General features: G+C 45.9%; 1 protein-coding gene and 1 pseudogene across 7 annotated transcripts in view; one reads left to right on the top strand and one right to left on the bottom strand.

The window, feature by feature from the left end:
- Positions 1 to 26,069, bottom strand: part of IQCK (IQ motif containing K) — a gene marked incomplete at its 5' end in the record, with an annotated part of 127,375 nt that overhangs the window by 87,084 nt on the left and 14,222 nt on the right. For 4 of the 6 annotated variants that reach the window (XM_084773413.1, XM_084773415.1, XM_084773414.1 and 1 more), the window contains 3 exons: positions 17,069 to 17,166; positions 18,524 to 18,653; positions 22,126 to 22,199. In XM_084773413.1, the coding sequence (XP_084629539.1) occupies positions 17,069 to 17,166; positions 18,524 to 18,653; positions 22,126 to 22,199 (302 nt within the window). The remainder of the gene's footprint in view (positions 1 to 17,068; positions 17,167 to 18,523; positions 18,654 to 22,125; positions 22,200 to 26,069) is intronic. The other 2 variants (XM_084773417.1, XM_084773418.1) reach the window with 1 other exon arrangement.
- Positions 1,133 to 15,475, top strand: LOC311591890 (large ribosomal subunit protein uL23-like; annotated as a pseudogene). The gene is made up of 4 exons: positions 1,133 to 1,715; positions 12,463 to 12,521; positions 12,674 to 12,819; positions 15,359 to 15,475. The product of its transcript is annotated as a large ribosomal subunit protein uL23-like (transcript).

Raw genomic sequence — 26,069 nt, 5'->3', positions numbered from 1 at the left:
AGAAAGCTTCTGATCCCAATTGGTCCAGCATTTCAGACTGTCCCACACAGGACTCCTATTAAGCCTGGGATTTCTCAACATTTAGAAACTGGACCACAAATGCTATTCCTGGCTTGTTTAACCATTTCCCCCAATTTTATTTGGGCCCCTACAAAGGTATTATTTGCCCCAAATCAGCTGAAAGAAACTTTAAGAGAATGACACCCCATTTCCCCTAAGGGGGGTTGGGTAGGTTTTTGTTTGCTCTCTTGGGCTACAGACACTTACTTTCATTGGGAGTTGGTTTTAAGTTATTATTGGTCTTATATGGACAGAAAACAAGGTTGGACTCAGGGATGTCTCTCTTTTCCTTTCTTTCTTTCAGAGGTATGGAGATAGGGGTTGAAAAGAAAGAAAGGGGGATAAGAAATATATAGGGATGATAGAACAAAAAGTAAATGATTGAATCTACTCCTCAACTTAAGGCCTCACAAAATAAGGTTATTTTTAATTCATTGGTATAGAATTTTGTATATTGAAAGTGGTATTTCAAGCTGTTTAGGATAATTAAGTAATACAAGCTAATTGTTAGTTGATCAAATCATGGTCATGACAATAACTAGTCTATTTTTATCACAAGAATATACACCCTAGGTTTAACAGATAGATGTGACTCTATAGACATATAAAATAAAATAGTTAGATAAGGTCTTCAAAAGCCTCAGAGACATACAGAATATGGAATTTAAATATGTTTTTATTATTTTAAAGATATTTGACAACAAGACAGGTTAACTCCTGGCAACACCCAGGCTACCTCAAAGAAGATGATGAACATCAAAGAATCTCCTTATGGAAATGGCTTCAAATGTAGCAAACCAGCCACTGGGGAAAATGTCCTCATTTCTACCACAGACAGAGATCTGCCTAAAAGTGAGCAAGCTTGGATGCAGGCAGAATCAATAGCCAATTTCTGCTAACACAGGGTAAACAAGTACTCAATAGTTCCTGCCTCACAAATATGTCTGTCAGATACATCAGTCCAGAAGGCTGAAGGTGATGCTCCAACATTATTTAGAGTTTTGGGTAACTGTTCAGGCAGCAAACTGTCTCTGTCATTTTTTTCATTTTGGAAGCTGCTAACCAACACTTCCAGTTTACTCAGGTAATTAAGTTTTATTCCTTCTCAAGTCTCAGGTGGGGTTGAAAACCAGCTAGTTTAGTCTGACAATTAAGCTTAGTTGTTTAGAGGTCAAGATGTTTTTAGGCTTTTCACCAAGATGGTGCTGAAAGTGAAGAAGGAAGCTCCTGCCCCTCCCAAAGTCGAAGCCAAAGTGAAGGTCTTGAAAGCTAAGAAAGCTGAAAGGCGTCCACAGCCACAAAAAGAAGATCCACATGCCACCCACCTTCCAGCGGTCCAAGACCCTGCAGCTCCGAGGCAGCACAAATACCCTAGAAAGAATGCACCCAAGAGAAACAAGCTTGACCACTATGCCATCATCAGATTTCCCCTGACCACCAAGTCAGCCCTGAAGAAGATAAGGGACAACAACACACTAGTGTTCATTGTGGATGTCAAGGCTAACAGATCAAACAGGCCGTGAAGAAACTCTATGATATTGATGTGGCCAAAGTCAATCCACTGAAGGCCTGATGGAGAAGAGAGCGTGTGTTCAGCTGCCTCCTGATTATGATGCTCTGGATGGTGCCGACAAGATTGGGATCATCTCAACTGAGTCCTGCTGGCTAATTCTAAATATACACCTTTTCACTATAGAGAAAAAAAAGATGGTTTTAGGTCTAGATAGATGTTTTAAGTTGATAGAGATGAAATATGATATTGATTTTCATTCAGAATTTTAGAGTCACCAAGATAGGAAAGATGGTTTCTTCCAGTTGGCCAAATACAAATGGCAAAAACACTATGAATGTAACATTTATATAATTCCTGATTGTTTCATGGTTCTTCTTGCTGTATGTGGTTTACTTTATTTATGTGTAATAATACAACTGTATATGTTTAAAAAAGAAATATAATTTAAAAATTAAAAAAAGAAAGAAAGAAAAAAAACCTGAGACTGATTATCACCTATAATAAAGTTTAGCTTAAAAAGAAAAAAAAAGCCAGGTATGGTAGAGCACGCCTGTAATCCTAGCACTTGTGAGGCAGAGGCAGGTGGATACTGTGAGTTCGAGGCCAGCCTAGTCTACAAAGTGAGTCCAGGACAGCCAAGGCTACACAGAGAAACCCTGTCTCAGAAAACCAAAGTTCTGCAGTGAGGAGGGATGGGGCTATGACCACAATGGGCTGGGCCCTCCCTATGGATCACTAATTAAGAAAATTCCCTATAGGCTTGCCTGAAGCCAAATCTTATGGAGGCATTTCCTTTTTTTCTTTTCTTCCTTTCATTCTCCCTCTCTGTTTTTGTTTGTTTGTTTTTCACTGTGTAGCCCTGGCTGTCCTGGAACTTGCTCTGTAGACCAGGCTGGCCTCAAACTCAGAGAGATCTGGGTGCTTCTGCCTCTCAAGTGTAGGTTAAATGTATGCACCACCACTGCCTGTTTTCTCTCTTTTTCTATTATCTTTTTTAATATTTTCTTTTTTATTAATTAACTAATTTATTCATTTTATATCCTGGTCATAGCTCCCCTCCCTACTTTCCTTCCTTCCCCCTCCTCCCTCCCCTATTCCTCAGAGAAGGGGACACCCCCCTACCCACCCACCCCAGCTCATCAAGTCACATTAGGATTGAGTTTGTCCTCTTCCCCTGTGGCCTGGCAAGTCTATCCTGACAGGGGGAAGTGACCAAAAACCAGGCAACAGAGTCCATGTCAGGGACAGCCCCCACTACCCTTACTAGTGAGCCCACATGAAGCCTGTGCTGCCCATCAGCTACATCTGTGTAGAGGACATAGGTCCAGTCCATGCATGGTTCTTGGTTGATGCTTCAGACTTCACAGGCCCCTCTGGGCCTTGGTTAGTTGGTTCTGTTGGTCTTCTTGTGGAGCTCTTGCCACCTCTAGGTCCTTTGATCCTCCCCACCCCCCACTTTTCCACTAGACTCCTTATGCTTCGCCCAGTGTTTAGGTATGAGTCTGAGCATCTGTTTCAAAACACAGCTGGGTGGGTCCTTTCAGAGGACAACTCTGCTAGGCTCTTGTCTGCAAGCATAGCAGAGCATCCTTAATAGTGTCAGGGTTGGCTCTCTTCCATGGGGTGGTTCTTGGGAATTTTCTTGAGGTTCCTTCCTCTCTGATGACTTTAGCTTGTGTCAAGCTGACATAAAACTAGCTAGCACAGTGTAGAATTTTCCCTAGTGGCATCATGTTGGTGCTGGGGCTAGGGCTGGATTTTGGTTGATACAGTGCTTGCTTGGCATGCAGGCAGCTTTGGGCCTGGTAGCCAATGCTGTATAAAACTAGGAGTGGTAGCTCATGCCCATAATTTCAGCACGTAGTAGGTGGAGGCTGCAGGAGCAGAAATCTAAAGCCAACCTTTGCTAGAGACTCTAAGAAGAAAGGAGTTACACATTTTGGGTTTTCACATTAGAGATGCCCAGCCTGGGGGTTTAGAAAGAGTCTCTCCTTATCTGTCTATAATATATAGAAAGTAGTGTATTGTGCACGGACCTGACTTCAGTGGATTTTTTCTTTTCTTTTAAAGATTTATTTATTTATTATTTATACAGCATTCTGCCCACACGTGTGCCTGCACACCAGAAGAGGGCATCAGATCTCAACTCAGGACCTTTGGAAGAACAGACAGTGCTCTTAACCTCTGAGCTATCTCTCCAGCCCTGGATTTTTTTTTCTTAATTATATCTTAAGCAGGATGCCATCCACCATTTACTCTGGCAAAGCTACAGACAACAAGAAGAGTTATAGGGGAATAACATTCCTCTTACAGATTTTCTTCTTTCTTTCGTTTTTTATTTTGTTTTGTTTTGGTTTTTGAGACAGGTTTTCTCTCTGTTGGCTGTCCTGGAACTTGCTCTGTAGATCAGGCTAGCCTTGAACTCACAGAGATCTGCCTCTGCCTCTGCCTCTGCCTCTGCCTCTGCCTCTGCCTCCCAAGTGCTGGAATTAAAGGTATGTGCCGCCACCACCACCTGGCCTCTTACAGAATTTTTGTCTTCCAAACAGTTAATGGGCATTAAGTGTTTTTGATTTTTAAATTATTTTTATTATTTTATATGTATGGACATCTTCCTGTATAAATTCTGTGCATATGTACCTGGTACCTGTGGAGGGTGTTGCATCCCTTGGATCTGGAGCTACAGATGGTTGTTGAATGAAGTGAGTAAATGGCTGTTCCAATATGGTGGGGAGACGGATTTTATTGTAGAGATGGGGTAGAATGCAGCCAGAGGCAAAGGAAGACACCAGACTGAATGAACCAGCCCATGAGAGGAGAGAAAGAGGGGGAGAGGAAAGAGGGCAAGTGGACCAAGAGAGGAGCCAAAGACCAAGAGAAGAGACCACACACACACACACACACACACACACACACACACACACACACACGTACGTCAGGGGGGCGTGGAGAGAGAGAGAGAGAGAGAGAGAGAGAGAGAGAGAGAGGAGCCAAGAGAAGAAATGGGCGAAATGGCAGGATTCTCTAGGAAAGTAAAGCTGAGGGAAGGGAGGGAAGCCTCTGGGCTGGAGAGGTTTATGGTGGGAGATGTGATGAGAAGAGCTGAGAGGAGCCACAGGTACTGAGTGAGCTAATAGGAACCCCAGTTAGCTATTTGTCCCAGGTTTCCTTGGGACTTAACATTTGTGAACAACCATGTAGGTGCTGGAAACACAACCCAGGTCCACTGGAAGAACAGCCAGAGCTCTTAATCACTAAGCGATCTCTCCATCTCCTAAGCATTTTCTTTTCAAATATATTTTTTCTTTTTCTTTTTTTCTTTTTGAGACAGGGTTCTCTGTGTAGCCTTGGCTGTCATAGACTCACTTTGTAGACCGGGGTGGTCTTGACTGACAGAGATCCACCTGCCTCTTTGCCTCCCAGAGTTCTGGGATTACAGGTGTGTGCCATCATGCCCAGCTCTTTTCAAACATTTTATTTGTGTGGGAGATGGTGTGTGTGTGTGTGTGTGTGTGTGTGTGTGTGTGTGTGTGTGTGTCCCAGCACTTGGGAGACAAAGGCAGGTGGATCACTGTGAGTTCAAAGCCTGCCTGGTCTAAAAAGTGAGTCCAGGACAGCTAAGGCTACACAGAGAAACCCTGTCTCGAAAAACCACACACACACACAACAAAATAGAAACACACAAATGAACACAATCACAACTGGAAGAACCCACAGCCCGTCCAGGCCCAAGTGCTGCTGATTCATAGAATAAACGGTGAGCTAGATAAACAGACGTAATTTTGAGCCACTAATGGAAGCTATTTTTGTGGCAGCAAGTTAACTGATGCTGTTTGTGTTTAACAACTGAAACACAACTTATGGGGCAGTGATGATATCCCCCATCTGGCAGGTGGTCAAGACTGCTACCTCAGCCATCTGGCAGAAAGCCGTGCCCCTGCAGACAAAGCTCCAAGCTAGAGGCAGAGAGTCACACCACAAAGCTGCTGCCCTTCATTTGTAAGGGAGCCCTGGGGTCACCCTTGGGACAGGGCCGTTGACTTTGTCTTTAAAGCCTTGTTCTCAGAGCTGGACTTTGATTTTTAGAAACAAAGACAACGTCCAGCCAAGTCTGGGAATGAAATAATCAATGCCCCTTTGTGGAGACAGAACAAGAAAGGGAACACGACCGTAGAGTTATAATAAGATTTTTCTTGCATAGCTCACAAACTGGGTCTGACAGCAGTTCTAAGAGTCGCCATGGGAACTATTTTTTTTCTTTAAAAAATTAAAACATTTTTAAGTTTGGCATATAGAAATTATACATATTTATAGGTTATCTTGAGGCACTTTGGCATATCTGTTCATACGCAGTGCACGTGGCTCATTTCTTTGCATAATGAGAAGTATTCCTTGCACCAATGGCCATGGTGGACACTGGCTCTAGAGCCAGAGTCCTAGGTTCAGACCCTAGCTCTTCCTCTTAGTAGTCTCGTAAACTGGGCACCTCTCTGGACCTCAGTTTCTTCAGTCACAGAGTAGGAAAGACAACGCCATCCAATATCAGAACCACAGTGATGATGGTGCAAGCCTGGGGCTGGTTGCCTAGCGGGTGGTGTTGGCCTCCCATGCAGGAGGCCCTGAGCTTGATCCCAGGGCCACACAAAACTAAACAAAGTGTAATCGCAGAACTAGGGACGTAGAGACAGGAGGTTCAGAAGCTCAAGGTCACAATGGGCTACATACCCAGTCCCAGGCCAGCCTGTGGTACATGAGGTCCAGGTCAAAGCACCACCACCACCAAAACAAGATTGCAGAGTAAAGTAGTGTGTGGTTTGAACAATAGACCCCAGCATTTGAGTGTTTGGTCCCCAGTTTGAGGAGGCATAGGGGGTGTGGTCTTACTCCAGGAAGTGTGCTGAGGGCAGGCTTTAAAAGTTGAAAGACTTGGTGCCATGCTGAGTTAACTTTCTGTTTGAGATGTAAGCTCTCTGCTTCCAGCACCAATGGCCATGTCTGCTACCTGCTATCCCTGCCATCACGGACTCTAGCCCTCTAGAAACTTACGTCTTTCTTCTATACATTGCCTAGTCTATAGCATTTTATCACAGCAACAGAAAAGGAACAAATGCAATCAGCCCTGGCATACAGGAAGCACTCACAGAGGCTCTAAGCTGGCCTCCCACCACTGACTCGGACGGCTGCTGACAGGCTAGATCACTGCATAAGAGTCCCTACTTTGAGTCATTATTCAGTGAGGTGCTAAACCCCCAAATATGAATCTGGGCTTGGCTGTTGGGACCCATGTGATTGTCATGATTGATTCTGGCTTGCTGGGAGTTTCATCTTTCTAGATGAGAAAGGACCATCTCCTGGAGTGAGTTGCAGAGGTTGAGCTGCAGAAGAACTGACTGGCACCTTGGCTCAGCCAACGACTGGTTATGACCTTCTTCCTTCTTTCTTCTTTCTGGACTGCAGTTTCTACAATTTAAACTGCTAAGAACACCAGCTACAGCAGCAGGCTGTTCTCCAGAACCAGTGGACTTTCATACACAAACACAGAGTGAGGAAGGCTGACCAGGAATAAAGGCAGTACTCATGCTTGGGATTTGCTGAGAACTTGAGTGTTTTTGCACACAGAAAAAGGAATTACGTGCTGGACTCTTAAGTGTCCCTGTTCCCACCAAATCCATCTGTTGAACTCCTAGCCCCCAGGTGATGGCATCAAGCAGAGAGGCCTTTGGAAAGTCATTAGGTCCTATGTGTGGAGCCTGTGAAGAAATTGAAGCAACCGTGGAGAAGGTTTTCCTGAAAAGCATGGCCTCCTCACTGGGCCCACAAAGTAGGCAAATGCAGGCTCAAAGCTTAGCACCTCTGCCTTCATTCTGTGTCTACCTCCTTTACTTTGGCTGAACGCACAGATAAATTACTGTCCCTAATCTTCCTCCAGTCACTGTGGATTCCTCACACCATGACTATATATGATGGTGAAGCCAAACTGAGGAACAGAAGTAATTGAGGCCTGAAGTTAAGATGGATCCCGTGTAGAACCATAACAGAGCCGAAGACCAACCAGAGCCCATCTTAACCAGGCCTGCCTAATAATACATGCCCCTGGTCCTCTGCCCCAGGTCTTCCTTTACTTAAACTTAAAAGCTCATGTTAGTACCCTAAAAACAGAGTTGGGTCCCTGTACCTCTTTTAATTTTTCCTCTTTCCAATGTGGCCATACTGAATAAACCTCCTCTCTTCTATTTTCTATCACTTGTCTCTTTAACTGGTACAGGTGGCTGAGCCTAGCTTTGCAGGAGAGGACTGTGAGAGGACAGACTTTTGGTCCTAGAAACTCCAGTTATAGGATTAACACCTCGTTAAAAAGAGGTTCTGTGTTAGGACAGCATAGGAGACAGACTGACAGCACCATCAGAAGGGCATGTAGTACTTGCCTGTAAACCTAGCACATGGAGAGTGGAGCCAAGAGTGTAGGAGTTCAAGGCCATCCTCAGCTACATAGCGAGTTAGAAACCAACCTGAGGGCTGGAGAGATGACTCAGAGGTTAAGAGCACTGGCTATTCTTCCAAAGGTCCTGAGTTCAATTCCCAGCAACCACACAGTGGCTCACAACTGTCTATAATGAAATCTGGTGCCCTCTTCTAGTATGTAGGCACACATTTGGGCAGAATACTGTATAATAAATAAATAAATCTTTTAAAATAAAAAGAAAAGAAACCAACCTGAGCTGCATAAGACCATGTTTTTTTTGGGGGGGGGGAAAGTTGTGCATGTTGGGGAGAGGGTTGTACTCTCTATGAACCAGGAAGTGGGCCCTCCCTGAAGCAAGATAGAAAGAGAGGAAATGGATGGGTATGATGGGCATACACCTTTAATCTCAGCACTTGGGAGGCAAAGGCAAGGAGATCTCTAAGTTTACGGCTATCATGGTCTACATGGTGAGTTCCAGAACATCCATGGCTACATAGTAAGACTGTCTCACAAAAAAGGGAGGAGGAAGTGGAAGAGGAGGCGGAGGAGGAGGAGACATGGGAAGGGAAAGAAATCTAAAAGCCCTCACCTCTGCTGACTGAGAATAAATACTTTTACAAATAATGTTACAAACTGGTGGCTGTACCAAAACTACTTGAAGAAGAAAAGATTTGTCTCATTCACTTAAATATTTCAGCCCATGCACTGTGGCAAAGTAAAGCATGGAAGAAGCAGTTACAAATAGGCTATGTGCCTCATGACAGTTGGGAGCAAAGAGAGAGTGAGGAAGGTCACACCTGATGATCTAACTTCCTTCCATTTCTCTCTCTCTCTCTCTCTCTCTCTCTCTCTCTCTCTCTCTCTCTCTCTCTCTCTCTCTCTCTCTCTCTTTCTCACACACACACACACACACACACACCCTGCCCTACTGCTGAAGGTTTACCACTTCTCAGGGATGCCACAGGGTGGGGACTTAAGCACCAAATCCTAACAATCTCCACCCTTTACCTCCATGAAAAAACAGTAGTTCCAAGTGCCTGCAGGTCAGTTAAGAAATTACCACTTATAGGGTCTGGGAAAAGTTTCAGTAGGTAAAGTCCTGGTACAGAAGCACGGAGACCCGAGTTGGGATCCACATGAGGCTGGGGCAGAAGGAACTGTGTCTGTAGCTCCACTGCCCCCACCATGGGCTGAGAGGGGCAGAATCCCCAGGAGCTTCCAGGCAGGTATCTTGGCTTATATGATGGTGAACAAGAGCAAAAAGGAAGAAAGTCAGGGCTGGCACCTAAGGATGTCTGCTGACCTCCATGTATGTGCTATGACATGCATGTGCCTATACTCAGAAACATAATCACACAAGTTCATCATACACATAAGCTCACAAAGATTTTTAAAAGAAAATGATTTCTTGTGTGAAATAGCTACAGCAGATTAACAAAAGGCTAACGGCCTCCATAACATGCTTCAGTCACTTAACTGCAATCTTCAAAACAGGCCCTGAGTTTGGAAGAATAATATCCACATATCCATCCATCTAGCCATCCACCCAATAAACATTTAGCTACTCTGGAGCCACTTATGAAGCAAAACAGAGAACAAGGAAATCAAGCACACGTCAGCATTTTAAGAGCAGTTATTCTTGAGCCATAGGAAGTCATGAATGACTCCTCTGCTGCAGAGCCATTTGGATGAGAGTTTGGTGGCTGGTGACAGACAGAAAGACCCAGTTGTGTGAGCTTGCTTGGTGGCTGCTCAGTTGAAGCTTCGATGCCCAGTGACAGGATGAGGGGAACAGCTGGGTGGAAAATGGCAAATCAGAATAGCAAGCATTCCTCTTGCAGATGACAAATGTGGAGGCAGAAATAACAGCATTCTTAAACCTTCAAAAATAGTCCAACCAAAGACCACACAAGCACGGCAGGGAGAAATGGAGAGAATGATATTTAATTAAGAAATCCTGGTCAGGTGGTGATGGCACATGACTTTAATCCCAGCACTTGGGAGGCAGAGGCAGGCGGATGTCAGTGAGTTCGAGGCCAGCCTGGTCTACCAAGTGAGTTCCAAGACAGCCAGGGCTGCACAGAGAAACTCTGTCTGGAAGAAGAAGGTGTGTGGAGGGGAAGAGCTCTCAGTCCCCCCTCCTCCCCTGCTTCAGCCTCCTAGAACGGGATGCTGGTACTGACATCTGATGTTTAGACTGTTTTCATTTACTCAGCCACAGCTCATCTGCTAGGTGTTAAAGATGAAATACAAGTTGGCACAAGCCTGCCTCATTAATCTCTAATACACACAGAAATACCTCGGATTCTTTGAAAGCGGCTCATCATTGCCTGGGGCTGGGAACTGTTTTTTATTTCAAAGTTATTTATGAAATATTAGATACACAGTCTTCAATGTGAAGTCTTAATTACAGCCCTTTTCAGATGATTTCATACCCTCGGAAGGGTGTAAATTAGAAGACTAACAGCAGAGAGAACGAGAGGACACACTGTGAGCACAGCTGCACTAGGGCCCGAAAGGAATTCCAGCATTGGCTCCACTCTTGCTGTTCCACTCCAGTCAATGTTGTAAAAAAAACATCAGATACATGGGACAGAAGTAACCTCTCCATCATTCCCCACCCTCCACCCACCACAGAGTTTACAGGTGCCTGTGGCTTTCAAGACAGGGCCAGGTCCTGGGAGATTATTCTGAGTTCATGGTGCTTGGGACCCATGATCACTTGACTTCACCCACATGCTGATAAGTTTGTGTGTGTACACCCGCCTGTGCATCTGTGTATGGTCTATGCCGGGCTTTGAACTCAGGTGCATAGTGAAACCCTGTGCTTGCATGGTAAGCACTCTTATTTACTGAGCCATGTCTCCAGCCCCACCAGCAGATGTTCTGTATAAGTCTGCTGACAAAGACTCCACTGTGGCCATTTCATTGTTTCATTGTATCCCATCCTGTGTTCAATAAAAGGCTACAGCACACTGAACCCACTCCATCCAGCAGCAAGATAAGACAAAGGCCAGGACCAGAGAGATCACTCAGTGCCTGAAACACTGCTGCACAGGCACGAGAGCCTAAGCCCAGGACACACATGAAAGCTGGGCACAGTGGTACATGTATGTAGCCCTCATCACTGGGGGCTCAGTGGCCAGCCAGTCTAGCTCCAAAGCTAAGGCTCAAGTTCACCGAGAAACACTGCCTCAAAAAGTCAGGCGGAGGGCAGTAAGTTACTTGAAGTGGACCTTTGGCCTCCACACAAGGACACACTGGTGAGTGTGTACACACACACACACCCAACACATACACCATGTGCACGTGCTTGGGAACACACACATAAGATCAAACTGGTGAGGGAGGGAGCAGGAGGGAGAGAGGGAAGGGAAGGGAAGGGAAGGGAAGGGAAGGGAAGGGAAGGGAAGGGAAGGGAAGGGAAGGGAAGCGAGGCAGAATTACTGGAAGGTGATGATGGAGAGGTCATCTAGTTTGTCACTCAGCAGCAAGAACTGACAGGACGAGAATCAGAAACAATGGCTGGCTGGGAGAGAGCTCTGCCTCTCAGCCTCACTGCACCCAGCTGCACCTGGCATCTGTTTAAGGCCACAGAGACAAGGGAGGTAGATCCTAAGAGAGAACACAAGTAGTGAGTGGAAGCCCTTGAGCGAGTGACAGGAAGTGAGAACTGGAAGTAGCTTAGCCTTCAGCACCTAAGGCCAGTGGACATCTGCTTCCCTGAAAACAGCGGTGAGGGGAGAGTGTTGGTGCTTCCAGGAGCTGTGCTGAGCGCAGCCTTCAGTCTCTCCCAGGACTTGGGATCACCTAAGGTGCCCTTGGTCACTCAATAGCTGGGCGATCCCAGGTAAGAATGAACTTCCCTGCATTTTCAGACCTCCCTCCAAGAGGGGTGGGGCTGGGAAAAAGAGAGCTTAGCTCTTCTCAGGGTGGAATGAGCTTCTGAGTGGCAAGCACCCTGGTCAGCACTCATGGGCTGCTAACGACGAATGGCGGTGGTGACAGCTCCTCTCACCTACCTGATTATTATTTCTTCTTTTCTTCTTCTTCAATTTTATCCATGTTTGAGGTGCATGTGTCTGTGTGTGGATGGAGGCTACAGGTCAGCTTCAGGGGTCATTCCTCCTCAGGTGGCTGCCACTTTGTTTTTTGAGACAGGGTCTCTCACTGGGACCTGGGGCCTACCTATTTGGCTAGGCTGGTTGGCTGGAGAAGCACACGCCGCCACACCTGGATTTTACATAGCTTTGGAAATCAAACTGAGGTCGTTGTGCTTTCCCAGCAAGCATCTAACTGGCTGAGTAACCTCCTCTATTTCCAATGGCTACTACAACAGCAGGCACAAGAGAGGAGAGAGGGGAATCTTCCCTGCTGTGATACTGGAATTGCTGTCAACCATGTCCCTGTCCTTTTTGGTTTACAGTCTACCTCGGCAAAGCTGCATGCTAATGAAAACACTGTGTCTACTGTGGCATGGCCGAGGTCAGAGTAGCAAGACAGGGAAAGTGTCTCAGTTTGAATGCACAAAGCCCATGTGGCAAAACTAATCGTTTCCTACAAAGCAATGTGGAGAAGACCCATTACGCCTTACGTGAGTGGGAGGGACAAAGCTCCTGTCCCCTTCTCGGCCCCAGGACCACAGATGATAGCTGACCTAGGAGGAGGCCCAGTGCTAGAGTTTGGCTTGGCTGAGCAGCCATGCAAGCTGAGGGCCAGAGGAGAACTCTTCAGGATCCAGCAGGTGCTTATGCAGACAGAGAAGCTTCTGGAGATCAATAAGGTACTGCTTGACGGGGATGAATGAGACGTTCTTCCCTCTTCCTACAAAGTTATCGAGTAAGTAAACCTACCTCATGAAATCATTGTAGAGCTGGTTCTCTCTGCCCCATCCCTCCTTGGACCCAGTACTAAGTCACACCAGGAACCAGGACCAAGAGGGAGGTCGCATCTGAGAAGCTCTTGTTGCTTGAGGACATTAAGTTGATACAGAGCTGATAACTGCTGAGATCTCTGAAGGTTCGGGTCTTCCCTGAACGCTGCACAGGCTGCCTTGTTTCATCCTCTTAAGAATCCCTTAGGCAGCAGCACAGTGACTGCGCATGGAAACTTTAGTGACTCGGAAGATGAAAACCACAAACTTCATAAAGGCTCATGTCAAGGTCTGTAAGACAAATCAGTCCCAAGAAGCCATTGTGCCTTTTCCCCTTTGGTGCTGGGCTTTGAACCCCAGGGCCTTGTACAAGATAGGACAAGAGCTGTACTGCTGACCTGTATACCCTTAGCCTTTTGTAAATTTCTTTTTTGAGACATTATCATGCCAACTGACAAGGCCAGTCTTCACTTTGTTCTAAGAAGCTGAGACAGCAGGTGTGTGGCACCACATCTGCCAGAGGTAGACTTCAAAATGACCAAACTTTGACTCAAGTCTGGCTCTTCACCAAAGCCTGCTTTACTGACTGTTAGCTACTGTTAGCTAGTCAGGCTTGCCCACTTGCTGGCCACTACTGACTGAAACTCAGAAACAGATATATATGTCTTGCTCCCTCGCCTGTCCAAGACTTCTCTCTTGGGAGTAAGTCCAACAGAATAGCTTTCCAGATATTGGCCAAGGACATAGAACATCGTGCATTTTTTATTTCTAACTGTGTGCACTCATCAAGGACCAACTCTGTTCACCATGTGCTAGGGGCTGGGTTGAGTATCACTAAGCAATGAGAAGTATAAAACTAAGACAGGGAATCTGTCCTCAGGTCACTTAAAATAGTTGGGAAGGCAGGCATGTATAAAATTAAATATATGTGGGTTAAGAATGTCTTAATTAAGGCTGTCTGAATTTACCAAAAATGAGGAACAGATGAGTACCCTGAAATCTGGGAGCAGGGATCAGTTGCCTCTCCTTTGGCCTCCAGGAACTGGAAGCCAGGAAGATGATGTGTTCCACAGGGGAACTGGAAGCTGGGAAGATGTGTCCCACAGCTGAGTCTGCACAACAAGCAGTGCTTAAATATGCAGAGGAGAGGAGAACAAGAAGCGCTTTCTAAAATAAGGGGGAGCAAATGCAGAGGCCCTGAGGTGGGGAGGCTGGTACAAGGGGGGAGCCTGTTTAGCTGGAGGGTATTGCCTAGGAAGGAGAGGCAAGATGGAGGGAGGGAAGGAGGAAAGGAAGGAGAGCTGGAGAGGGGCTGAAGAGCCAGGCTGAGGCTCTTGGCTTCATGACATGGACTTGCCATTGTCAAATGGTGTGCTGGCCCATGGGTTCAGGGTGGTCCCCAGGTGGTGCTACTGGGAAAGCAGGATCTAATGAGAAGTCTGGGTCACTGGGGTGTGTCATCAAAGGAGACTGTGGAGCTCCAACACCTTCTCTCTCTCTGCTCTCTAGCTTGTGCTGTGAGTGGATTCACTCTGCCATCTGCTGCTACCACAGTGTGCTGCCTGACACAAAGCAACAGTGAGCTGATCATGCAGGGGAACCTCCAACACTGAGTTAAAAACTAACCTTTTCTCTTTATTAGCTGATTCTCTCAGGTATTTCATTATAGTGACAGAAAGCTAAGACAGTATGCTATGCAATTCCTGCCAGTAGAGTAGGGAATACCACTCTGGTGGTAGAGTGCAGCCTAGCATGCATAAAACGCTGGCTTTGATCCCTATCAATGATTAAAATCAGACATGGTAGCACACATTTGTGATCCCAGCACTCAGGAGGCAGAAGCAGGAGGATCAGGAGTTCAAGGTCAGCCTTGGCCACAGAGTCAATCTAAGGCCAGCCTGGCCTACATGAGACCCAGCCTCAAGAAACAAAATGAAATGGAAAACAAACAAACACCCACAAATATGACCAATGTCTTCTAAGTCATTGTTGCTTCAAGTAAAGACACAACTGCCATGGGGAAGCCTGCCAGGAAGAACATTATGTCACACGGCTCCAAAGGGTAAACGATGGGGGGGGGGCTGTGGGGGTTAGTCAGCACAGGAGTGAGTCATAGTAAGGAGGCAAGGGGTAACATCAAGATCACACTGAACAAAAGTCAAACATTTTACAGAGCACATGGGAACCATCTCCACAGCAAAGCACCAGCAAAGGAGGACCAGTTCATCTCAGACATGACTCTCCGCGGTCAGAAGGGCAATCTCGTGGTGATGCCACTGACTGTGACTACATTTACAGACTGCAGGCTTTGTCAACCACCTTTCCCTGTAATTACTGCCTACTGTCTAAGTGGCATTTTAAGTCACCACATCTGGATTTGAATCCTGGCTCTGCCATTTGCCCTGAGCATGCTGTGAAGCTCTGCACTCTTCACTTTTCTCATCCACAGGACACAGACAATACTAACTCAAAAGAATTTTCTGAGGCTGATGAGAGCACTGAAGTAAAGGATGATGGCGCTCTCATCGAAGAGCCTGGTGCAGAGTGTGTGCTGGACCAACAGTAGGTGTTGCTACTCATTTTCCCTCTTGTGGACCTCTGTCCTCTGGCTTGGTGGCCATTGCTTTCCTGTCATCTCCATGAGAACAGCAGAGGGTTAACTGAAAGGGAGGCACCATCTATATAGCTACATGGAAGTTGCCACCCATGTTGGGGTGACACTTTTGGCGGTCACCCACACTCCTGTTGGTAAGTCCTTACCAATTCTGTAAGTAAGCCCAACAAACACTGGTTGGCCAAGTTGGACTTTGGTAAAATGATTACAGTGAATGGTCACTGGTGCCCTATCTGGGGTGAGTAGACTGTGTCCCCCTAGGGAAAGTTCACAAAACAGTGGGAGGACATCTGAAAGTCTCTATTTCAAAACTGTGTGGGAAACAGCCTTTCCAATCACCCTGCGAGAAGCAGACAAGAGGAGCCCTGAGGGCCGCTGTGCCGCTGTGACAGGATCAGTGGATGGCGTGAGTAACCTCAGCACAGCAGTAAGACGTGGTGCCCTTCGCACCTCTCCCAGAACAGTTTGCACGGAAGCTGGAGGTACTAGCACAGCATTCTGATATGAGCTGGGGACTGGAGGCAGGAAGATCAGGAGTTGAAGATAAGGACTTTGAGGATAGCCTGGGATACATAAGATCCTGTTACAAAACAAAGAAAGAAAGAAGCAAAGCAAAAACCAAACCAAACCAAACAAACAAACAAACAAAAATCCCCAAAACCTCCAAACATAAACCAAACAATCAAAAGTTAGGAAAAAAAAAATGGAGAAAAAGAGACCAGAGGAGCAGATCAATCCAGAGACAAGAAGCAAACACTTGACCCAACCTAGAATCACCTCAAGTCAGTCTTTTTTTTTAACTTTCAAAAATTTTTAATTGATTACTTCATTTACTTATTTATTCACGTTACATCCCAATCATCGCCCCCTCCCTCCTCAAATCAGCCTTAGTGAGGAATTATCTATACCAGACGGTGAGTGGATATGACTGTGGAAGACTGCCTTCCTTGACTGCTAGTCAACGTAGGAAGACCCAGCCCATTGTGGGCAACACCACTCCCTAAGCAGGGGCTCCTCAACAGTATAAGAGAGGTAAAAGCTAGCTGGAAGCAAGCAGGCCTGAATGCACGGATTTCCCTCTGCTGTGGCTGTGATATAACAAGCTGCTTCAAGCTCCTGTGCTGTGACTTCTCTGCTGTAAAGGATTGGAACCTGGGATTGTAAGCCAAATAAACCTTTTCCACCCCTGTGTTGCATCTTGTAACGGCATTGTCACATCAACATGAAAGTAGGACACATGTTAAACAGCGCTTACAACAAATGGTAATAGAAGAACTAAAAGACCTTCTTGACACCAGATTGCCCAGGAGATGGATGGGCAGGATGGCCAGGTGGCCAGAGAGTTGGCACTTCATGTACATTTGTGTACTATTAGATGCTATGGCTGGGCAGGGGCAGGAGGCAAGTAGCCCAAACACAGGCTTCCTTGGCAAAAGGGTCGTTGCTGAGAATAGCAACCCAATGACACCAAGCTCACAGCCTGCCATCATCCTGAAATGAATGAGCAAGAACTCACAATTATGCACATCTCACCAAACCACTGACCTCAAAACATTTTTCTCTCTTTGCTTGGTGAAGCAGGCTGGCCATTCCAGGGAGCAGCACCGGAAAGATGAACATTTCCAGATAATCTTTGGGGGAACCTGAAACAAGGGCATTCCCACTGAAGCCAAGCGTGGTGGCGCACTCCTTTGATCCCAGCACTGGGAGGCAGAGGCAGGATGGCTGTGAGTTCGAGGCCAGCCTGGTCTTCAAAGTGAGTCCAGGACAGCCAAGGCTACATAGAGAAACCCTGTCTCAAAAAACCTAAAAAAAAAAAAAAAAAAAAAAGAATATTCCCATTGAAACCCCCAAAAGACCTAGGCTCATCTGAAAGAGATATTTACCGCTAAACAGAAAGAGAGAAGGAGGGAGGGAGGGAGGGAGGGAGGGAAGGAAAGAAGAGGGGAGGGGAGGAGGAGGGAAGGATAGAGAGAAAGAGATTTTTATTTTGATTCTGTCTGGGCTGGGGCAGAGCGCTTGCCTAGCATGCAGGAAGCCTTGGCTTCCACCTCCAGCACCCAATAAACTGGCTGTGAAGGTGCAGGCATGTAGTCACAGCACTCAGATCAAAACTCGGCTATATAGAAAGTTCAAGGCAAGACTGGGATATATGAGACCCTGTCAGAAAAACAAAAGCAAATAAACAAAAATACCATGCACTCAATAGCATGATCTTACTTGTCACCATCCGCTTCAGGTGCTGAGCAGGACTGGATCACTAAGAACTAAGCACAGCCCTGTGAGCCTGTGGAGTGTGGCAGGGATGTGGGTCAAGTCCTGCCTCTGGTTACAGCACCAAGGCAGTGTCTGCAGGAGCAGCAGGCTGTGAGCATGAGTGGGGCAGGAACTGAGGCTAGAGAGGAGCTGGGACAGGGGCACACAACAGATGGCCTTACAGCCCATTAGCCATGCCAGTGCCTGACCAGGGCCCAGAGCAGAAGGAGAAGCAAGGACAAAGAGAACAGGGGAGGCCGGATGGGCTGAGACTGGACCTGCAGGCTGGACCTGGAGACCTGGCAACAACAGGACACTCCCGTCTACTCTGTGCACCCGCTCTCCCCTCCTGCCGGGAGCACTGTATTTAGTGGAGAATCACAAGGCTTGCTAGCCTTCTCTCTGCTGCATGGTAACCATGCAGAGAAGCCAGCCAGGCCACAACATTCCTCTTAGAAATGAGGATTATGGGACTGGGGAGAGAGTTCATCTTGGGACTTGAGTTCAAACCCAGAACCGAGGTGACCAAAGCCAGGTGTGGTGGGGTGGGGGCTGGGGCAGGGAATCCCTGGAGCTCACTGGCCAGTCAGCTTAGCCCACTTGAGGAGCTTCAGGCCTGAGCCCAAAGATAAAACAAAAGGAAGAACTACAACACAGACTACTATGTGGTGAGCACCCCCACCCTACCCTGCGAGTGGATTACACCCCAAACTGCAGAAGATGAAGGCTTGCCTCCTTACTTACAGGTCTTGGGCTCAACTGTTTCTGCCTTCTTGGGAGGACAGGGCACAGGTGGCATCACCGGGAACTGGTGCACTGGGAGGTAATGCTCCATGTTGAAGCCATGAGGGACCAGTTCCTCCAATGGTGTGACCTGCAGGTGGTGGGGGTAGGGCAGTGAGTTCTGAAACAGTTCTGATAATTGGATTTTATATCTTTATTTTTTACTTTAAAATTCAGCTTATTTACTTGGGGTGGGAGCATACACACATACCACAGCACACATGTGGACATCAGAGGACAACATGTGGAAGCTGGTTCTCTCCTTCCACCAAGTCCCGGGAATTGAATTTAGGTTGTCAGGCTTACCAGCAAGCACCTTTACCAACACAGCCATCTCGCTAGCCCTTGGTTTTCTATTATTATTATTGTTGTTGTTGTTATATTTACATTTAGTTAGTTAGTTCGGCTTTTTCCTTTTCTTTTTCTTTTTGTTTGTTTCAAGACAGGATTTCTCTGTGTAACAGCCTTGGCCATCCTAGACTCACTTTGTAGACCAGGCTGGCCTCGAACTCAGAGATCCACCTGTTTCTGCCTCCCTAGCACTGGGGTTAAGGTGTGTGCCACCATGCCTGACTGTTGTAAAACCTTACAAGGGAGTGAACTTCAGTGTCAGATGGACAGGTTAGGGGCATTCTGAGTTCTCATGTTAATTTCCCTTCCCTCCTGGGATCCATGTAGGGGTTGGTGATGGAGTTCAGTGTAGAGTACTTGCCTAGCAAGCACAAGGCCCTGGGTTTGTCCTAAGCTGTGAGGGGAGAGGGAGACAAAATTAAATGACAGTGAACTTAGAAACCCTTACTGGAGGGAGGAAGAGACAGGAAGAGCATCTGTGGGCACAACATTGACCAACAAACCAGAAAAAATTAAAATAATAAATAGGAGTCTGGGAGCTCTTGTCCTGCAAGTATGAAGAGGACTCAGAACCCATGTCAATGCCAGGTCGCTGTGGCAGCCCACCTGCAGCGCCAGCCTCTGAAGGGAGAGACAGAGGATCCCAGAGGAAGCGGGGCTGGCAAGGCTGCATCAGTGAGCTCTGGGTTTGATTGAGAGACCCTCCTCAATGCAAAAGGGACATGGGTGATAGGATGATTCCTGACACCAGCCTCAAGCCTCCACACAATGGGCACCCCACACATGTATCCATATACATAAACATGGATAAAGCCTGTTTGGATGGATGGTAAAAAGAGGAAGTCAGGGAAGCCACTGAAAGAAACAGCTCTAAAGGACACGGGCCCTTTTCCCAATAGAATTCCAAGGGGCTTGGCACTACAGGGATGAGAGGGAGAAAGGCAATGCTACTCAAAGAGCCGAGGAACCATGGCTGCTGCTCACATTTTCCCTTGGGTTGCTGTCCCCTCTTGACATTCAAGATGCTTCTTTCACAGCAGCATGTCCTGTCAGCTCCCCCAACCTCCCCAGTGATTCTTCTGTAAATAGACCAAAGCCTGGGAAGGAACATTCCTATAGGATACCATCTTGGCACCTGAAAACTCACTTCTGATTCACAGAACTACTGCCCAACACCAAGATACGGACCCTGCCCCTGGCCACCCTGAAGAAGTCATCCAGAGGTCACCACTCCCATGAGCACCTAGACAGTGGTTTTTATTCAGAGAAGAGATCTATCCAGAAAACAAAGCCAAGTGCACAGCAGTAAAGGAAAGCATACCAAGTGTGGTGGCTACTTTTAGATGCCAATTTCAAATGTAGAATGGACTAAGACAGATAACAGAGCTATCTGGGTGTGTCTGTGAAGGTGAGCTGGAGACCAGAGACTGAGACGGGGAGATTCACCCTCAGTGTAGACAGGCACCATCCAACCCACTGGGGTCGTAGGCAGGAGACAGAGAAGTGGAGGGAAGTTAATTTTCCCTCTGAGGGCCACATTTCCTTCTTTTGCACTTGGCTTAGACACTGGGGCTCTTTGTTTAGCGTTTGACCGGGTGGCCCCCTGGGCCTTGGACCTTTGCACTTGGACTGAGAGCTGCACCATTAGCTTCCCCATTTCTGAAGCCTCAGAGTAAGCAACACTACTGGCTTTCTGGCTTTCCAGCTTGCAGACAGTCTATTGTAGGATTGTGTGGCTTTAGTGATGTGTGTGAGATGATTCACTAAGGAGATTCCTGTGATCCATCTATCTATCTATCTATCTATCTATCTATCTACCTGCCTACCTATCATCTTTATCATCTCTCAACTATCTGTCTGTCTGTCTATCTATCAACCTACCTACCTACTTTCCTGTCTACCCGTTCATCTTCTATTGGTTCTGATGTTTTGTACAGCCCTAAGGTACTTGGCTTATATAGAAAAAATACTTTCAGGCTTCCATTTAAAATTGCATACAACCAAAGCTTTCTACACAGATCAAGTAAATCAACAACATAAAAACCAAAGGTCAAGAATTATAGCCATAACTGGGCATGGGGTACACACCTGTAATCCCACCCAGCACCTGAGAGGCAAAATAAGGAGGATCACTACAAGACCTTGTCTCAAAAACAAAACAAAACAAAAAGCAACAAAACAAAAAACAAGAAAAGCAGGCAAGAGCTAGGCATGATGAGGCATACCAAGCACTGGCACTCTGGAAGCTGAGGCAGGAGAATCAAGAGTTTAAGGTCCCTGAACTACATGTGGAGTTCCAAGCCAGCCTGGTCCCATCTATAGAGTGAAATCCTGTCTAACAAACAAAAACTAAAACCAATAAATAGAACAACTATCCCTAGAAAAGTAATTCAGGAAAGAGATTGACAGAGAAATTTCTGTAAGAACTGCATCTACATGGCAAGAACAGGATGCTAGCAAAAAGGAATAGTGACAGAACAAGAAAAGTTTTCTTTGTTTTGTTTTGTTTTGTTTTTCTTTCTTTCTTGGTTTTTTGAGGCAGGGTTTTTCTGTTTTTGTTTTTGTTTTTTGGCTTTTCGAGACAGGGTCTCTCTCTGTAGCCTTGGCTGTCCTGGAATAGCTTTGTAGATCAGTGTGGTCTCGAACTCACAATGATCCACCTGCCTCTGCCTCCTGAGTGCTGGGATTAAAGGTGTGTGCCACCACGCCTGGCTCAGAACAAGAAAGTTTTAAACACAAGAATCTGTCAAAGGCCACTGTAATAAAAAAAAAAATACTCAGAATCTACAGAATTCAGTTTGAGTTCCATCTATGTGATTTTGCTCAAATCCATTTACCTGGAGTCTTAAAAAAAAAATCATAAAAATAAGGCTGCCAAATGTACCAATTACAAGGTATTATTTCCTTTCTGGCTGTTGGTCCTCTCTCAGCACAGAGAATCCTGCCACAATATACCACAACTGTCACTACATAGATCAGCTGTGTGGTCTGTACATTGTGAGCTGGTCACAAGGATAATCTGTCCCATTCAATAGAAGGTATCACTAAGGCTCAAAGTGTACATAGGATACTTTTAAAAGCCATTCCATTCTCAGAAGAACCATGTCTCAGGTTCTAGTTACAGTGTCTCCCCTCTTTCTACCCTAGGCCAGGATGTGACCTCACCTCAGAGCCACTGGAGCTACTCTCCCTGGGGCCTGGGCAATACTCACCGAGCTCACTGTAACAGCAGCTTCCTGTTTCACTTTATATCCTTCTGGAAAGGTAGGCAGCTCAGCTTCATACTCTAAAGGGAGGGAAAAGGTGTTCAACTCCACACTTAGCTGATGTTTGTGATGTAATTTCCTTCTTGAAACAAAATATCCTTAAACTTTACTTCATTAGTAGTTTACAGAAATGAAACACAACCAGCTCGTTGCAGACTACTGACTTTGATTTATTTATTCTCTTTGGCACAGTCCTGGGATGGAACCCAGGGCTGTGTGGGGTAAATGCTCTCCTGCTGAGCTACACCCCAGCCCTAGCAGGTTGATTTTTTTTAAAGCCACCTTATTCAAAATGAGTAAGATGTTTGGTTCTCTGCATGAAAGTCAAGGCTTTATGTTAAAGTCCGAGACCTTCCCTGCACTACAACGTCAGACTTTGCCCACACATCATGTCAAGTACACAGACTGAGCAGAAGATGTTGAAGAAGATGCGAATAGCACATGTGGTGGTTTGATGGGCGTGGCCCCGTCTTAGGGCGTCTATTGCTGTGACAAAACACTATGACCAAAAAGCAAGTTGGAGAGGATCTCACTTGGTTTATACTTCCATACCATATCGCTGTTCATCATGGAAGGAAGTCAGGGCAGGAACTCAAATAGAGCAGGAACCTGAAGGCAGGTGCTGATGCAGAAACCATGGAGGGGTACTGCTTACTAGCTTGCTCCCCATGGCTTGTTCAGCCTGCTTTCTTATAGACTCCAAATGTGGCCCCGCCCACAATAGGCTGCCCCGCCCCCATCAATCACTAACTAAGAAAATGCCTTACAGGCTGATCTTATGAAGGCATTCTCTCAATTAAGGTTCCCTCCTTTCAGATGACTTGTTTGTGTGTCAAGTTGACATAAGACCAGCCAGTACACCTCCATAGCCTCATATTTGTGGATGCTTGGCCACAATTAGTATAACTGTTTTGGGAAGGATTAGGAAGTGTGGCCTTGTTGTAAGTGTGTCCTGGGGTAGACTTTGAGGTTTCCAAAGCTCACAGGAGGCCCAGTTTCACTCTCTTTGACTCCACCTTGTGCATCAGATGTGAGCTCTCAGCTACTGCTCTATGCCTGCCTGCCTGCATGCTGCCATCCTCTCTACCATGATGGTCACAGACTCAGCTCTGACACTATCCACAAACCCCCAATTAAGTATTTTCTTTTATAATTTCCCTTGGTCATGGTGTCATCCCACAGAAAAAATTAAAAGTAACTAAGACAGCAAACATGGAGCAGAAACAGAGTTGGAGAACATTACATTCAAATCTAGAGGGTAGTGATGACCACAGCCGAGGAAGAGACAGAGATTGCTGCCAGACTGCAGCTGTTGCTTCCCTGGAGGAATGAAGAAAAACAACAACAAGAACAACACTTGTGGCAAACACAATGTTTTCAAGGCAATTGCAAGCTTGTAGCAATGAGGAAAACATCCGTCTAGGCAAAAATGGTACTGGTGGGATGATTGTATTCACTAGTTTTCTAGCATTGTGATAAAACACCACGACCGAGGCAACTTATAGGAGCAGGAGTTCATTTGGCTTATAGTTCCAGTGGGATAAGACTATGCCATGGCATGGAGGCACAGCAGCAAGCAGCAAGCACGGCAGCTGGTGCAGAAAGCGAGGTCCTACGTCTTGAACTTCAAGAACCGAGCAGAGAGAACATACTGTGAATGGTATGAGGCCTTGAAACCTCAAAATTCATACTTCCTTCAATAAGGTCGCATCTCTTAAGCTCCCCCAACAACACCATCAATTGGGGATCAAATGTTCAAATGCCTGAGACTATGGGGGACATTCTCATTCAAACCGCCACAGCGACTGCACGAGGTACAGGTTTTACTTCCTTCCCTTGTTGCTTGCCAGACAAGTTCTCAACCTTTTAAAAAGCACCTAAGCAGCCAGGTGTGGTGGCACACGCCTTTAATCCCAGCACTTGGGAGGCAGGTGGAAAGCTGTGAGTTCGAGGCCAGCCTGGTCTACATAGCAAGTCTAGGACAAGGCTACACACAGAAACCCTGTCTCGAAAAGCCAAAAAAAAAAAAAAAACCACCTAAGTTAAGTATCAGCTTGGGACAAGTATACCAGTCTATAGATTATAAATAAATAAAAATAAAAATAATTGCATTTATTTATGTATGGAAGGGAGATACACATATCACAGGGCCCATGTGGATGGAGGTCAAAGGACAACTTGCTGGAGTCTGCTCTCTCCATTATATGGGTCTCAGGTATCAAACTCGGGCCATCACTTGGCATCAAGTGTCTTTACCTGCTGAGCCGTCTTTCCCAATCATGAGTATTTTGATTCCTAATACTTACTACTGCAAATATGAACAGGTTGAAGCATTCCCCACAGGCATTATTTGGAGAAGATGAAGTCTTTAGGAGTCAGACCTCTCTTTTGTGTGTGTGTGTGCATGTAAATGTGTCATCGCACCTTGTTCTCCTTCATGTCCCTCCCCCAGGACTATCTTTTCTAACAGTCAATACATGTAGTAAGGGAAGTAACTTGGTTTGTTTATGTAACAAACTCGAAATAATAATTGCTGAACAAATGATGGATAAACACAGGAAACTCCTTTTGAACACATTCATTAATCCACACCTTCTGGTGTGGCCCACTTTGTGCCAGCAGCCATCCCAGGTGTTGAGTATTCAGCCCTCCAATGGTGGCATGAATGGTAAGCCACAGTTTATTTATCAAGTACACGCCTCCTGGCATTTGGCTTGTTTCCAATATTTCCTTATTAACAATCCTGCTCCCAGGACTTGGGAGGCAGAGGCAGGTGGATATTTGTGAGTTTGAGGCCAGCCTGGTTAATCCAGGACAGCCAGGCTACACAGAGAAACCCTGTCTTGGGAAAAAACAAAACAAAACAAACAAAACCAAAAACAATACTACAACAAGAATATTTATAAATATCTCATTAGCCTGGGGGTATTTCTGTAAGATTACTTTTTGTTTGTTTGTTTTTTGAGACAGGGTTTCTCTGTGTAGCCTTGGCTGTCCTGGACATGCTTTGTAGACCAGGCTGACCTCAAGCTCACAGATATCCACCTGCCTCTGCCTCCCAAGTGCTGGGATTAAAGGCATGAGCCACCATGCCTGGCTTTTTCTTCTTTCTTTCTTTCTTTCTTTCTTTTTCTTTATTGATTTTAAGAATAGTTCTTAAATGTGGAATTGTCATGTCAAAGAAAAATACTGCTAAATTCCCATACACTAAGTTTCCAACAGGGACTGGAGAGATGGCTCAGTGGATGTTTCACTTGCCACACAGGAGTGAGGACTACAGTGTGGATTCCCAGAACCCATGTGAAAGCTGGATGGTTGTGGCAGCCTGCTTGTAGTCAGCCCACAGGAAATAGAGCCCAGGAATCTGTGGAGGGAGTTGGCTAGTAAGATTAGCAAAAACAGGAAGCCCGGTACAGAGAGGGCATCTTCCTCAATATATAAGGTCAAGACTGACTGAGGAAGAAGAAGCCACCTGATGTCAACTTCGGATAATAAAGGTATGCACATTGTATGTGCATGTATGCCACCCCTGGTCCTTACACACCAGTGTGTATCCACATACATATGAGTATACAGACATACACATGCACACCATAAACACATAAAAAATGTTTACAATAGTATGTATGTCTAGTAGTGAGGCTATTTCTCTATTGGTATAATCAATCTTACCCATACTTAAAATATTGTACTTTTATTTGCATTTCAACTCTTTCATTATATTTTTTTAAATAAAATCTTTCATCTAAGTTTGAGAGACAAGATTCAAATTCCTTTATAGCCAGGCATTAGTGGCGCACACCTGTAATCCCAGCACTTGGGAGGCAGAGGCAAGCAGATCTCTATGAGTTTGAGGCCAGCCTGGTCTACAAAGTGAGTCCAGGACAGGC

This window comes from Acomys minous (assembly GCF_964271855.1).
Source record: "Acomys minous genome assembly, chromosome: 2".
NCBI classification, from domain to species: Eukaryota; Metazoa; Chordata; class Mammalia; order Rodentia; family Muridae; genus Acomys; species Acomys minous.
This window is presented reverse-complemented; position numbering and strand designations above follow the sequence as displayed.